The sequence below is a fragment of the Cuculus canorus genome, chromosome 2, assembly GCF_017976375.1.
Source record: "Cuculus canorus isolate bCucCan1 chromosome 2, bCucCan1.pri, whole genome shotgun sequence".
Lineage (NCBI taxonomy): Eukaryota > Metazoa > Chordata > Aves > Cuculiformes > Cuculidae > Cuculus > Cuculus canorus.
This window is the reverse complement of record NC_071402.1, coordinates 109,050,410-109,066,718: the sequence shown is the minus strand read 5'-3', so window position 1 is coordinate 109,066,718 and position 16,309 is coordinate 109,050,410. Positions and strand designations below refer to the sequence as shown.

The window sequence follows — 16,309 nt, the reverse complement described above, 5'->3', positions numbered from 1 at the left end:
ATCTGTATCAACTTTCAAACATTAATCTTCTTTATTTCAGAATCATTTTGTATCCATATGTGTACATATGCACACGTATGTATGTACAATTTTCATGCAATTAAGGAACAATGCATTCCTTTATCAAAATGGAGAATCAGTCTCTAGTCTAATAAAAAATTGTTTAGGAATCTTTTGCTATAAAGCTGACACCAAACACAATTTAACAAAATAAATAAAAGAGATTTATTTTATATAAAACTTGTAACTACAAATTCTTAGTGTGTCAGTGAAGCATTAATTTGTTTCTCAGTGTATTTCCTTTTCTTTTTGGTGTCAGACTTTTAGACAAATCATAGAATCAGGGCTTGCTAAACCTATTCCAAAATTGCACCACAGAAGCAAATCATGAGCACAGCAGCTAACACACCTCTGCAAAGACCCAGGGAAAAAACATACCTATCACATGTCTCTTCCATCTAAATCTAAGGTGTAATCAGTTTTCCTGCATTTGTATTTCCTCTGGGAAGGCAATAAATGCTTGCACTTAGCAACAATTTATCCTACCCTATCTTCCTTTTCAAACTACTCTATCGCCACTGGGGAATTAAACAACAGAAGAAAAAATAAAGAAAAATAAAGCTGTCTGAAATGGACATTCACCACCTCACTGACTGCATCAGCAAGTTCCTCAACAAAATTAATGTTTTAGAGCATATTACTTACTGCATAGATATAAAAAAAGACAAAGTTTCAACTTCATCTTTTTCTACATTTTTCACGTGAATAAGAATGGTAGTTACATGCCAGGCACGCTTATACAGTTAAATAATTTTTTTTATTTATTTTATAAGTAGGTCATTCTAAAGAGCTTGAAATACATAGTGTTGATCAAGAAATAAATAGTGCTCAGATTAGTGCCTATTTTGGTTTTAATAAAAAGGTCCATGATATTATTATTTGAATCAGGGAGTACTTAGTAAAATGAATAGAATCATAGAATCATTTATGTTGGAAAAGACCTTTAAGATCATCGAGTGCAACTCTTAACTTAGCACTGCCAGTTTGGTTGGTTGTTTCTAGTATGGGGAGAATAAAAATAGTCACGGATAAGTACTCTGCTCTTCATTACTCAGAAGCATTATTCATATTCTGTTTAAACCCAAAAAGTTTAAGGAATTCCTATTGACCGGTGACTACTAACAGATTGATTTTTACCTAAAATATTTCTGATAAAGTTAGAATAGGAGCAATCTCTCAAAAGACTGACAGCATACCAGTGAAGTACAACAAAGATGTATTTCTAAAGCATTTTCATTGCGCAAGAATTACAATTACAGTATGAATATGTGAATTTATGCATCTCCACCAGCTTTGGAAATACACCGATTTTGTTGTTATTGCTGCCCTTTTCAAACCTCTGGGGTCAGCCAAGTCTCAGCTGAGAAGCTTCCAACTTTAGCCTGCCCCTGACAACATGTGTTTGAACTGATAGTAGTTTTAAGATTCAAACAACAGGAAGGGAATCGCACCTTTGCAATGCTCACAGCAAGCTCCTCTCTGCTTAATGACAAGAGCACAGTCCTTGGAGAGCACTGGACACTTTTCTCTTTTGCATGTCACTTCCTTATTCTGGAAAAAAAAAAAAAAAGAAAAAAGAAAAAAAAAAAGAGATAAAAGCTACTGCAAGCAAACCAAATCCACAGCTCCATTTCTTGCAATTCAGGAAAACAAAAAAGTTGAGGCTAGCAATCTGCTCTCTTGCTTCAGGAGAGATCCCTGTAATTCCAAACACCTTTTTTCCCTTGCAATAATGGAGAAGACAGTCTCTAAATCACCCAGGAGCCGAAGTAAATTATGTTTAAACTCCACATAGACAGTAACTCATGACTGCTACACATCACAGAAGACGTGCCCCACTGAAGAAAAACACTTTACTTAAATGAATGACTAGCTAGATGATGCACTTGTTAAAATATCCTTAGAGTCATGAGGTGCTGCCCCATGAACCACACAGTTCACAAATTGTTACTCATAGTGACAAAAGGACAGACGGCTGAGGAAGAAGTGGCAGCTTCAGAGACAACGGAATTCTCTGCCACTGCTGAAAGTAATTTTTAGATAGCAGTGCTACCTAGCTACCCAGAGGTCATTCAAAAGAGGCTCCTGTATAATAAACTAGAAAAGAGACTACCATAATTCATCTTGCTTCCCAAAATGCTGAGAATTGTTGAAAGAACACAAGCAGCCGGAAGGCAGAATCACTGAATATTATAGTGTCATCTCTACGACAAAAGGCTGGTGATGGCCGAGCCAAAGATGACACTGACCACATTAATGAATGTCACTAGAGGATGTGCGGCAGCAGGCAAGAGAAATTTTCCATTTCTAGGCTGGCTTGCCCCTTCTTCTTCTGGTGACACTGCCTTGAAACAAGGGCAGAAAACAAACACTTTGGGTGTTTCTTTCAGTAAAATTTTGCTACTTGAAATTCCTAACTTAAAGTAGCCCTCTGAAGTGAACCCCACCTATAATTAGTAGCTCAGTTCATTAAGTGACACAGGTGGCCTTTTATTAGATGCAAGCAGCCATCTCACCCAATCTTATGACTTAATTAGAGACCAAAAAATCAAAAGGCTAGAAAAATGTAAATCATAAAAGTAAAGGAAAAGAAACAGTGCTTTCAGCCTCTTTCTTTTGCTCCCTGTGGCCTTATTCAGGGTGCCTGTGAAGGATAACACACAGCTTTTATTACACTCCAGCTTTTTGTCTAAAATCAGACGTTTATTTTCTTCAAAGTCACTGCCTGATCTGATGGGAGCTATAAAGCCACTTCAATCTTATCAGTGTAAATGAGGAGTCACTCTCACCAAGCCAGTGTGAAATCAGCAAATGAGAATCAGGCCCTAAAGCGCAGCTGCAGTGGCACAAACAACTACTGTAAAAAGCCAGGTCACTGCTAGTCAATGCTACGTGCTGGCTGCTCTGCATCACTCCAGCGTTACAGAACAATCATAAATGCAATTTAACTGGTGAGTTAAACTGAATTTATGTCAGGTCTCTACCTTGGACTGGCACAAAACAGACACAGCACAGCAGCACAACTGGCTCAATAATGACCTTTTAGAACATAGGGCAAAATCCTGACTCCCTTTATGTGAACATAGTGCCTCCTGACTTTGCCACCTTTAAAGGCTGTTGAAGGGCAGCAGAATCAAGCTCACCAAATCAACTACACACAGTCTGTATATGAAAGAGTTCTGCTAAGATCTGATTCTCTTTAATAAGGGTTTGCTCAAGGAAAGCCTTAATAAGCCTAGTGGCCCTGTTGCCTCTCTCTGTTTGAAAATCTTCTGCATAGTGAAAGTGGGTTTGAAGGAAGGGAAAAATCCAGTTTAGAGTACATTCTTTTGGAGAATATGACTTCTACGTGAGGTGCACATCTTGGCCTTGTGGGCCAAACTAGCTGGGTATGACCCAAATCAGAGGGTTCAGCAGGCAGCTACCTGTCAGACACCCTTTTCAAAGGGAAAAATCATCATTACGGATGGCAGAGAGATGAACAAGGAGTACAACACAGCTCCATATTTCCCTTTGTTCCCTGATTCCCAGGAAACTACTGGGGCAAATGTTTCATGCAGGCCAGCTTCCCAGCCGGCTTCTCACACTCTCCCCCTGAGCTGTGGCTGCCTCCCTCTGCCCTCAGGTATATCCAGATCACATCAATCAGGAATCTTCCCCGCTAATGACAAGTTTGGTACCATTGATGCAGACGAATTTGGATGTTGCTCCTCCTCCCTTATCAACAGCAACACTGTCCAAACTAAAGACCTGCACTACAAGTAAGGATGGAACTAACGGAAAGAGAAAGCAAAACTGAGCTGGGCTGTACAACCTAGTGGATGGAGCTTTCCTGAGAGGAAAGATTATGGACTTCATGTCCTGGTGCCAAGAGCTGTTTTACATTAAGCAGCTGTTCCATGTAAAGCAAGTTAGTGGCCTATGGTGCAGCAATGGGAAGTGGGGAGTCCTCCCCCTAAGAAGGGATCTTAAGCAGTAGGCGACAGATTCATATTTCCTTTCTTTATCCCAGTAGACCTTGAACTACTTGCTACTCAGTGGCCCAGATTCAGCAGAAGAGGGGCTTGTTCCTCATGCTCCCAAAAGCCACTGGTCCCAACAGCGAAGATGCTTGCGGGGAAAGCAGGACGCAAATCTTTCAATTGCCTTTGGACATGGAGGGCATCAAGCCTGGACACTGTCTCAAAGGTGAGTTGTTACAGCACAGTGCTAAAAGGTGGGCAGGAGGTGCCACACTCACCATTCCCATCTCCCTCTTTTTTTTTTCTTCTTTTTTAAAGAAAAGAGCAAGATCAGCTCTGTCCCTTGCAACTAAGGTGTCCCTTTGATGAATCCCAGGTAAACAGAGTGAGTCTTTGCCAGCAAGAGAAAGGCAGCTAAGCACTTAAGTGGGGTGGGATCTGATGTTCCCCGTCTCTAGCTTGTATTACAGGCAAGCCCCAGACACCACTGAAAGTGGCTCTTTCAAATGGCACCCCCAGGTAAGTAACTCCCTGATATAAGAGCTGGGCTGCTCTTCCAGGGTGCAAGGAACAGTACTGCTCAAGGCTGCACCTCCTGCAGCTTTTGGGGGCTTTTTGCTGAACAAATATACAGCAGAGCCACCTTTGCAACACACTGGCCCTGCATAGTCTTCTCAGCAAAATCCCTGTGGTAGTACACAGAGGTGAGCACAGCTCTGGGGAAGCACAGCACTTGCCTCTTGCTTCTTCTGGGACTGTGTTGAATACTGACATTCTTTCTGAAACTCCTGTTATCTCAGTGCTGCATCTTGTAGAAAACTAGGCCAGCAGATGTGGAGGAAGGGGTTAATGTACCATGCTGATCAATCATAGAATAGCAGCAGATAAAACAGGGCTGGTAAATCATTGTTTAGTCTATTGCAGTCAGGCATTATCCAGTGCAGATCTCCTAGGCCCACTGGGAAGTAAAAGTATGAAGATAATACAAAGAGCAATTGTCACCAGGAACTCTTTTTTTCCCTTCACCATCGTCCAATATGCTCCTGTAAATGTCTACTGTCCATCTGCTCGATTCAATTTTGTTGCCTCCTTTCCTCTTACTTCACAAGGCCAATGCAGAGCAATTAGGCAATGCTAAAGAACAAATGGACTTTAGCAACAAATTATTTCCTTCCAAATGTGTCCCCCCTTACTCCCAGTAATCATAACATTTCATTCCTTGTCCCAACCATACATTTTAAAAGCTGCTAAGTAGCTACATGAAGGAGAGCTGTATTACCAAACCTCCATCCGAGTTGTCAACAGCGTCTCTGGAGCTGTTGAAAGCTCTCAGATACTTTGATTTTTGCCGTTCTTAGGAGAAAACTTCTTAGATGGCAACATTCAGAAGCCAACAGTTATGGGAGAGTGGGGGATTTTTCTTCCTTTTCTTTAAAGGACATGCACTCTGGCACCAAGAAGTGCGGAAGAGACACATGGCTCATAAATACATAAACCATTTGCTAAATCAGAAACCTGGGAGTCAGTCAAAATCCATAATACGATCCCAAGATTCATAATAAATAACCTTTAATTATAGTCCTGCACAATAGTTATTTTAAACAGATGGTTTATAGATTCACATCTGGGAATTTTTTTTTTTTTTTAATTTAGTGCTCAGGCACACACAGAAAAGGAGAGAACCTCAGCTGAGTTTTTTATTAGTGCTGGAAAAATACATATTTTTTTAAAAGAGGTCAGGCTGATCCAGAACAATGCTGCCACAGCTGACGCAACTCCCCAGTCAGCGCTCCACTCAGCAAAGGGTTTATGCTGCAATCCCAGACTCCCTCAGAAAGGACAATTTAGAGAAGTGCCGGACGATCACCCCAGATGCCTCTCCTGCGCTCACCAATCCTGACTGGTGAAGAACTTGCTTTTTAATACATTTGGGGAAAGATAAGAAACTTTTGTTGGATGCCCATGTTTCTCACCTTTCCCATCCTTTAGCAGTGGGAACCAAAGGTCCCCCTAACTTGGCATACAAAGGGGATGTTAAATTCCCATGCAGGAGAGATACACTAAGCAAACCTAATACCAGTGTTACTGCTTCGGGTTAAGTTTACTACAACCTTCTCTCAACGCAAGTTGTTCACCTTCCACATACACATCCTATTTTTACCTTCCATCAAAGAACTCTGCATAAAATAGCCCAATCTGGTGACAAAATATATCAAACTAATGGCCTTAAACTCATGTGGTACAGCTAAATAAAATGCCATCATGAAAAGAAAAAGAAAAAAAAAACCCACAAAAAAGAAATCTGAATATTTGGCAGAGGTCTTGGAGAGGACGTGTGCCAAACCACTGCTTGGAAGCTACAGCCAACTTTCTACAGGGTTCCCCACCGGGCTTCTGCCGGCTCACAGCAGCCACCAGGAGGATGGCTCTTTTCAACCTGGATTTGGCTTGGAAGAGGAAACAAAAATTCAGGAATCCGCTTAATTTCTTCAGGGCTGCACCCAGGAGTGTCTCCACCAGCAAGTCCACTTTTGTGCTCTCAGCTAGCTGCTGAAGAACTTGCAGATGTGGGTTCTTAGGGGACTAGACTGCCTTTTTTTTTTTGTCTTTTCCTTTTTATGTATCAAAACCACTATTAGGAGGCTTGCACTGCATTTCTGATATCCTGAGGTTATGATCTATTTATATTGAATAGGAAAAATATTTCTTAAAGGTTTTTTTTTAACAAAAAAAGGCTGTGGAGAGAAAAATAATAAAAGCAACAGGGACAGATTAGGTAGATACACAAACTACCATTAATGGCTAATCCTGAAAACATTAATTTTTTTACCACCATTTATCACAGTCCCATTAACTCCCAGTAACTCTGATAAGACTGCTCACCAAGTAGTTCAGAGTGTCCTTAAATTTCTGCCAGGAGGAGCCTGCGGAATCATCCTCCAAAACAATAACAATTTTCAAACAATGGCAAAAGTTACCCCTGGGGAATTTGGGATGCAGCTTTTAAATGTGCACATATGACCTTAGAAGAAGAAAAAGCCATTTAAAATAAATGAAACAAGTGCACTCGAGTCACCTAGGCAACATCTCCACTGCAAGGCAGACTCAAACCCACGTTCTCCAGCCATGCTACTGGCTCTCTGCACACGGCCAGAGCATCCTCTTGGGTGTGCACAGAACTATGCTCAGTCTGCACAGGCCACAGGAGCAAAGGTTTGGGTCAGTGCTGGCCACAGGCTCTGTCTCTCAGCAAAGCATGCAAGCACTGGGCTCCCAAGTATATGCCTGCACCTATGCTTACATGCAGATAATGCCAGTGTTGGGCCAACTTGAACTTGAAAACAGGCTCAGACACATGCATAACTCAAGGTCTAGACAAATCCTGAGGCACTTTCCGAAAATACTACCCTTACTCCTTTGGCACTCCCACCTGGAACTTGCCATCTTAGGTCTGATTTACAAACTTCCCTTTAATTGGTGGAGTCGATGCAAACAAGAAATCCCTGCTAATACTGTGAGACTGCTGTCTTCCATGAGCATTTCTCTGCCTGAGCAAGAGCTGCACAATTTGGCTTCAGGGAGGAGACAACACTCCCCAAGGAGACATGTTTGCAGACATTTCAAACCACTGTCAAGATAGATGAGGAAAAAAGTCTCATTTCCCTTGTTCCCTTACAATCATGGGGGGTGATGTCCTTGCAAAAACAAATTTTGTAGGTACAAGAAGAAAAATGGTTTATCCTGTATGTGTGTTCTTAAATTCAAGGTAAAAAAAATATTTCCCTAAGAACCAAGGTCTGTTTTCTACAGTTCTCTCTGTTTACCCACATAAACCCACAAACACCAAGGCATATGCTTCACCCCACAGATAGAAGTCCAATTATTTTAAGCATGTCTTCAATTTCAATGGCACAGCTGACAGGACTGAAGCCAAACACATGCTTCAGTACTTTCAGTACTAGATTCTTGCCCATGGCACAGCGACTTCAGCATGAACTGCGTTAGAAGAAAATGACAGTATTTCATCAGGAACAAAATATGACAGTTCAGTACACAGAGTTTCTCTTTCCTTTTTTGAGCAGAGCACTTGGTAGCCTCTGATTTATCCCCTCATCCTTTTAATCTCTTTAGCTCATCTGGCCTCTCTGAGGGTGAGCAGGGAGCAGTCTACAGCTCTCCCTGTGGCAATGCTCAGCCAGCATCAACTTCTCTCCCTTCATAATTCCCATAATTCCAGCTCTCCCCCCACCATCCCACCCTAGGAAAGATGATTAAAACAAAAGCCCTGTTGAAAGATGACACCGAATTTCACTGCAAACGGGTATTCCCCACTGCTGTGAGAAAGGCATGAGTATGTGCAAGTCATTCAGGACACATCACTCATAACCCCTGAGAAGACTTTTTATTTTCACTGTGCTTAATGATGTTCACCAGCATGAGGAAAGTGACCTCAGTGGCCTGCTGCAATCCTGATGCTCCCTGACAGCAGCCTGCTTGTACTACTGCGTGGTAAAAAGAAAGCACTTTCTTCCTCTTATATTTGTTTGAGTTAATGCAACTGCTGAGGCTGAAGCTGGGATCAGACGTCCCAGACACCACATAAGCACATACAAGGAGTACATACCTGCTCCAGTGAGCTTATTGACAATGATACAGCCAACAAAATGACCATAATTGCAGATTAAGTCAGCAAGAAAGCCAGAGCAAAATCCAGACCACTTAGCTCTCAGTCTCCCTGCCTCCACCTCAAACTCCAAGTGCCACTTTGGTCGAGAGCTCTTCAACTGTAAAGTCAATGGCAAAACTATTTTATCTGTCAACAGAATGACAAGGTGGTCTTCTAGCATTAGGATACATGGCCTTCACAGATTCCCAGCAATTCATACTGTAGTCTGAAGAACTACACACAGTAATCCAGGAGGCAGTTTCAGCAAAGAAGCACACACTGGGGTTCCTGCGGAAGACCACGTCTTTGCATTCCATGAGATTCATGCACTTAAAATTCACAGCCTTTTATGCTTCCTGTGTTTTGAAATAAACAAAAAAAAATGGTTTCTACTTTGTAAATAAAGAATTCATATTAACTATCAGACATTTAAATCTGATGTCAATACCTAAGAAAACAGTAGTTACTGGCAATACCTGTCAATTTGAAGCCCAGAGTGCAAACTCGTACCCAGGCTGCTGGAAAAGGTTACAGCTCACTGACCCAACCCTATAAGCTTATGAACTACCTGTTGCTGGATGTTCCTAGTCACTCAGACCAGCCAGCAAAACTTTCCAGATGATTGCAGAACAAATCATTTTGAGCTAAATGAGTGATCTTGAAAGCATGGTCCAGCCTAGCCCGGTTTACCCTGACTGAAGCTGATGGGGCAGGATTCATTCTCCCAGAGAAGTGATGGGCCGCTGAGGGACATAAAATCTTCTGATCCAGAGGCCACCCATACACAGCTGAAGTCAGCAGATGTGGAACAGCATCAGTGGCCTGAGTGTATTACCCACAGGAGCATGCTGACCCCATTTAAGTGCCATAGGATGGCCCGGAAAAGGGCTCATATCATCTCCAACTCAAACTGGTCTGAAAATACTCAAAGTAAATTCTAGCCAAAAAAATTGTTGAAGATGGCACTAATGAATTGTCAAGCTGATTTTATAACAAGTAAAGCAGATTGCGCAGCATGCTTAAAATAAATTATTAAATCATTTGAATTTAACAAATTTTAGAGCAAGCCATGATGTTGTGTCCTGACCCATCTCAAAAATTAACTCTGTCCCATCCAAAGAGCCTCCTAACAATATTCTACTTTTGTTTCTTAGCTACTGCCATCCTAGTCCAACAGACTGTTCTGCTTATTTTCCAGTAGATATTGCCATAGAGAGAAAAAAACAAAACCATTAAGCATTTTTAAAAGTACATCAAAATCCGAGTCCATCACTTCAGAATTCCTAATTTTGCATGACACAACTATGTCGTCTGTTACAAACTGAATACTCACCAACAGTAACTTTTGTTCTACTGCTGTGAAGTAAAACTTCATTTGATGGGCTATATCTACAAATATATTATCCAAGCAATAGTTACCTGTTGCCTTCTTTCCTGCCTTCTCTGTCTGAAGTCTGCTTACTCAAACTTAACACTGAAGATCTAGGCAGTGGCAAATGCTCTAGTCTGGGGCTTGAGACTGTTCTAAAAACTTTGAACAAAGCAGCCCTTGAGGCCATCCATGTACTTCTTAAAGAGTTTAAAAAGCCCAATGGGCCTCCTAACTTACTCTGCACCAAGTCATATCCCATGAAGAAACTCACTTTTGTACAACACAAAAACAGGGCTAGATTAAAGAAAAAGGAAGAAAAAAAAGCAAGGTCCCCTGCTGCTCTGTCTGGCCAGAATCATGTCTTTTACTGCCCATATCCTCTAAAGAAACGATGCTCTCATGATATATTACCCTAATACATCACCAAGTGACAGTTTTCTCATGATACTGTATCCTCAAAGATGTGATGCATGCCAGAAGCAGCAACAGGAGATCTCAGCTGGGGGAGGAAAGGAGAAGGGCTTTTTATTTTCTTCCACATTTTCAATCTGCACTTTGGTTTTTTTAATGTTATTTTGTCAGGAAAATCCCCGTCAATCCCATCTTCATAATCCAGAAGACTCCTAGAAGTTTCATAGGCGTAGCATAGCTTTTCAACTGGAAAGCACCACCAAAAAAAAAAAAAACAAAAAAACAAAAAACAAAACCCTCTTCATTTAATTGAAGCAAGTTTTGAAGTAGGACCAAAACGCTTGAGGAACAACAACAAAATAAAAATAGTAGCCCAAAAGAAAGCAACAAGAGTCTGTTTTCTATTATAAAATTATTTAGGCAAGAGGCCTCCAGACACTGCTGTTTTAATGAACTTGCAAGAAATCTGAGCGCTGACCCCACATTTGTTTTCTTATGTGATCTTGCCTGTGCTACACAGTGGTATTAGAAAAAGAAGTTAGGTTAGTCACGGCAGTCTGCAGCTCCCTGCTTGTCAGTCTGCTGAGAGGAGCAGAGAAGAGAGAAGAGTGGGAAGAAATAAGGACCAAGAGCATTTCAGGCAGGAATTCTAGAAGGGTGCAAAAGCTTTCAGGGTCTTTTAATGCTGCCTTCAACTTACAGGGACTCACGGCTTTTTGCTGCATCTGCTCCAAGCCAGTAAAATCTTGAAGGGACAGCCAGGAATCCTAACTTATGGACAACTCATGGCAGCAGTCCTCCTCAAGCAGGCTTCATCCAGTTGGTGCCAGCAAGAGAAGGCTAAAGGCCATGGGAGAATTTAGAAGAAAAACTTATGCCACAATGATGTTTAATTTGACACATCTCATCTCTATGAGTTTCTACTTTGTATCTATTTAAACTTCTGATGGGTGCAAAGCTTCCATCAGATGCAAATAAGGAAGGTGGAATCAACTTTTCTTTGTTGTGATCAACCGCTTTAGACTGTGACTTTGAAAGCTTCAGTCAAAGCTGTAGCTACTAGGAAAAAAAAACATCTTTTGACTTGTGAACTAAGCAAAAGTGATATGGAAGTCATTGAGAGGAAACAAAAAGCCAAAGCTGTCAAAGTCACTTTCGCAGTCCTTGAGCTGACTTTGAGCATATTTTGCGGCCTGGCCCTTGCTGCTTTTGGGTGAGATGTAGCAGCCTTCATTCACAGCAGTGATCACTTAGCCACATGGCTATACCACTGCAGTCAATGAAACCACCCACGCAAGTTCAGAGTTTTGAGCCGAGCTCTTCAGCGCAGACACATGCACAATGCCCAATGTACTGGGTAGACCCAGTTAATTAAACAGTTATTTTTAAATGTTGCCCTGGAAAGAAGTTTGTTGTCCAAAATAAGAAACTAATATTGCACAACTACTTTCTGCTTGAAAAATCCAGTGGATAAAACATGTTTTTGCATAATCATAGCCCTGCAGGGACAGTTCTCACTTCTGAAAAGCAAATTCCCTTCTTTCTGTTTTGCACATGTACAAACAAACAGATTCTGGTATGTCCAAAGCCTGTGAATCTCAACTATAATAATACATTGAATAGAAGCCATACAAGCAGATTTTAACTCAGCCTGTGTTCCCTTCACTCCTTGTTTTCCTCTGCCCCATTTGCTCTGCTGGAAGTAAAAAAAATACCTGTTTCTGACAAGTAAATGGAGCTGACATTAGAGTGAAGCTATAAGGTGAACAGGGTATGTGCAAGCCATTTGTCATCTTGACAAAGTGATTTTCAGTCACCAGTGGGACACTTTAAAGACATCTGAATGGCTGGCCTTGACCACCAGCATTTCTTACAGCTTACAAAGGGACCCAAGGGACGAAGAACACAACCTGCTTTTGGAAGCGACTCCTGCAGTGGTACCTCTTGATAGATGTAAAGGCAGTGTGATATATCAGGTGCCATTAAGATCTTTGCTAGCAGGTTATATTTACATAAGTATGGCGCGCAGATAGCATCTTGTTAACCCAATTAATGAGACTCAAATGTCAGGAAAGGGATTATGCCTGGCTGGAAATCCACAGTGCTTGTGAGGCAGCCAGAGATGACTTCATTGTGTGGGACAGCACTGTTCTCTTTTAAGAGAAAAAAATCAAGCAGCAACGCTACTACCTGGGCAGCTGGGGAGAAAATACAAGGGAGGTAGAAAGACGGTCTGAAATCCAAAGATTTCACACCTTTAGCATAAGATGGGCTTTTTATGATGAGAGACTCAAGTGCCATGTAAAAATGAGAACCTGTGGCTGAACCAAAGAAAACTAAAAAGTGTCTAGCTGAGGTCTTCGAAAGTTAATTTTATATTAACTGTACCTTCCTGTGCAGTACCAGAAGGCTCTCATTGCCAAGTCACAGCTCAGTCTGGGTTGGAAGAGGAACACCGTTTCATCCAGCCTGTCCACAGCGCTGCGTTTTACATAGGCAATTGAAATGCTTTTCTCTAGCCTAAAGAAGAGCAGGAAATTTCCCAACCAAGATGGGATCACTAATTTCTGCACCTATTACTCTTGATGTACTTTACAATAAACTTCTCTCCCACAACCTCCAACCACTAAGCTGCATGACATAAGAGCAGATGCTCCCATCACCCAGAGTCAGAGCAGTGAATCCTGAAGGCCACAGAATAATGTATTTGGCCTCAAAAACAGAGAGAGGGGGTTAGGGTACAACATGGGACTCAGCAGCTCCTGTCAGCTCTCTGCTCAGCATGCTGGCTGTAAGAAATCATAGAATCATAGAATAGTTTGGGTTGGAAGGGACTCTAAAGATCATCTAATTCCAAACCCTCTGCCATGGGCAGGGACACCTCCCACTACATCAAGGTGCCCAAGGCCCCATCCAACCTGGCCTTGAACACCTCCAGCGATGGGGCATCCACAGCTTCCCTGGGCAACCTGTCTTAGTGCCTCACCACTTTCATCTTGAAGAAATTCCTCCTCATGTCTAGTCTAAATCCTCCCCTCACCAGTTTATACCCATTGCCCCTAGTCCTATCACTACAATCCCTGTTCTGAGTCGTTTTCTCAGTGAAGGAGACAAGAGAGTTATCAAGGGCTGCTTGGCCCAACTGCCCAACCTAAGCACTACTCAGTGGGTTAACCTAAATCTTTTGACGGCGACAATACTTTACGGTCACAGTCACAAGTTGTCCACAAACAAGCAGCAGTAATATTCAACACCAGAAGATGCTTAAAATCCTTTTAGACCTCTGGTTCAAAAGTAATACATAGTTCTCCTGGAGTCATATCACATCCTTGTTGTCTCAACTAAAGCTCTGTCTCGCCAGTAGTTTTGGTGCTGTCTTGTATGTTAGAGGTAATGACCAGCAAACAGGCTGGAGCTGCCTACCCATCCCTCCACATGACTGCATGCCAACAAACCTTGCTTTTGTTGCAGGTGATTTGTTGGTGTTTTTTCCCTTTTCAGCTCACTCCTTTGCATGTTTCCATGTGTGGACTGGTTTAATTATGCCAAGAAACCTAATGGCATCAAAGACAGGCATTTTATACTAAAAAGATTGTATACAGTTTTTGGCACCAAATATGTACCCTTTGTGTAATAACAAGTATATAAACCCACTCAAATTTCTTACTACCATTACCTAGAGTTCTAGATATTTTTAAATTTCCACTTCAGGTTGATTTTGAGGTCACATAGTTTTTGCTTGAGGACTGGAAACCTTGCCAAGTTAAATCAGACATAGAGACATTTTTCCAGAAGCTATACAAATTGCACACTTCTGTTTCCTCCATGTTTCCATGTTAAACAAGCTCCAATTCAGTACCAGTGAACTATGCTGTATCTTAGATGTCCACATCAGCAAGTTTCTCCAGAAACGCTTAATGCATTTAGATCATATATAAGCTATGCCTCAAGCACGCATTTGTTGAAAAGGTTTCTTACACTACTGCACTGTCAACATTTTAATGTATAATGATTTTAATTGTCCAGCATTTTTTCTCCGCTCCTTTTACAAACAATCCATCCACCAACCCTCAGTTTACAGGCTAAAAAAGCTTGCATGCTTTGCATTCTGCCTGCCAACATAATTTTAATCGTTTATTTTAATAAAAAGCATTTGCCAGATTGAATCACTGATCCACCTAACTGAGTTAACTGCTCCAGCTCTCCCTAGAACTGTGTATTTGGGTGGGAGGGTAAAATGCTAAACATGACAATAATCAGCTTTGCTCTGCCATATACAGAAAAAAAATACTCTATGTCACAAGCAAATGATCAACAGTCTCCCTGTAGCAGGAAAGCCTGCTGCTCTTATCAGTATTTTCGGTCCTACAGGCAATCCTTCAGCTAATAGCTTTATCTCAAGCCTAGCCACCCTGCCTGGCTCCCTCCTGCCCCGCTGATTTCCAAGCAGCACAAGCCGAAGGTGTCTCACTAACTGGTACAATCAGATCAAAACCACTAGGTAGTCTTAGACCAATCATTTATCAGCTGTTCCCCATCTCTCCCAAACCATGCCTCAACTGCTCATCGCCATCCAGACAGAAAAAAGGAGGAGACAGCATCAGAACAATCAAGGTCTATTATTCTTCAGCCACTAAGAAATCACCAGACAAACCAGGAAAACAGATGCAAATGTATGACTCTAGTCTGGCCATCAGAATACATTTTGATGGTTCCAAACATTCGGGAACATCCAATTCTCATTGAAGCCACTTAATATAATTGAATATAAAGATATCAGGAACAGCTAAAAAGGGCAAAACAAGGAAGCATAACCCAAAACACACAACTTCTAGCCTATGAGCTTTCAGAAACTTGATTTTCCTCACCAGGGTTCTACCACATATTGGCTTGCATTCTCCCAGATAATGCAGAGATGCTGCTCCCATTCCTTAAGTGAGAGCTTTAGCTACTAAAGAGAAGGTGAGCCATACTGTGGCCATCCAGAGGAAGAAGCAACTGGCCCCGCAACCTACAGGGGAGCCAGGAGTTACACTGAACACCTTAGCAGCCCAGGGCTAAGCAATATCTTCTTTTTTTTTTTTTTTTCTGTGAAGTAGAAATAGCAGTCTTCAGCTTCTCAAGTCTGGCACATTGAAGCCAACACAGTGCTTGGCACACAGAAATTTAAAATTGCAAAAGAAGCGACGAATTTGTACTAAATAGCTGATTTACAGGAAGTTTCAACACTGCGGGTTGGGGTTTATGCACACATAAGGCAGTATCGCTACTGTGTGACCAACCACAAATGCAATACATGAAGTAGACCTGCTCTGGAGCAAAATGCAGTGTAACCATCTAAGCACAGCTCTAGGGCAATGTTACAGATGACCTGATTCAATCTTTACCATTGAAGCTTTGCAAAAAGGTTTACTTAAAACAGGGACTCGTAAAAACTGAGCCCTCAGTTTGTCAGGGAAAAGATCAGGTCTTTTGAATCATTTTTCCAAATGGCATTTTATGACGTTTGCATCCTTTGCGCTCACAAGAACAAACAGATCTCCAATACTAATGTTATTTAATACTACTGCCTTTTCCTGTAGCACTTTATAGTACTGTACATGCTTTCCTCTCTGAAAAATCTAAGATACAATACAGAAAATTAAAACTACAGTCAGGCAGCTAATGTGTATAACGGGTGAATAAGTATAGAGGATGCAAATCCTAGATGACCCACAAAAACATTATTTTTTCAGTGAGGTGGTGGTACACAGTCCTAGTTTAACAGCCCATTTTGGACCACTGTCTAGAGCAAGTGGATTCCCAACACAGAAGTGAAATGCAAGAAAAAGGCAGGAA

The 16,309-nt window shown here is 41.6% G+C and overlaps 1 protein-coding gene across 5 annotated transcripts in view; it reads right to left on the bottom strand.

Moving 5' to 3' along the window:
* The window catches only part of BMPER (BMP binding endothelial regulator), a 151,381-nt gene that overhangs the window by 124,265 nt on the left and 10,807 nt on the right, over window positions 1-16,309 (bottom strand). For 4 of the 5 annotated variants that reach the window (XM_054059623.1, XM_054059622.1, XM_009567845.2 and 1 more), the window contains exon 3: window positions 1,512-1,611. The exons of the other annotated variant lie outside the window; for it this stretch is intronic. In XM_054059623.1, the coding sequence (XP_053915598.1) occupies window positions 1,512-1,611 (100 nt within the window). The remainder of the gene's footprint in view (window positions 1-1,511; window positions 1,612-16,309) is intronic. 5 annotated transcript variants of the gene reach the window in all.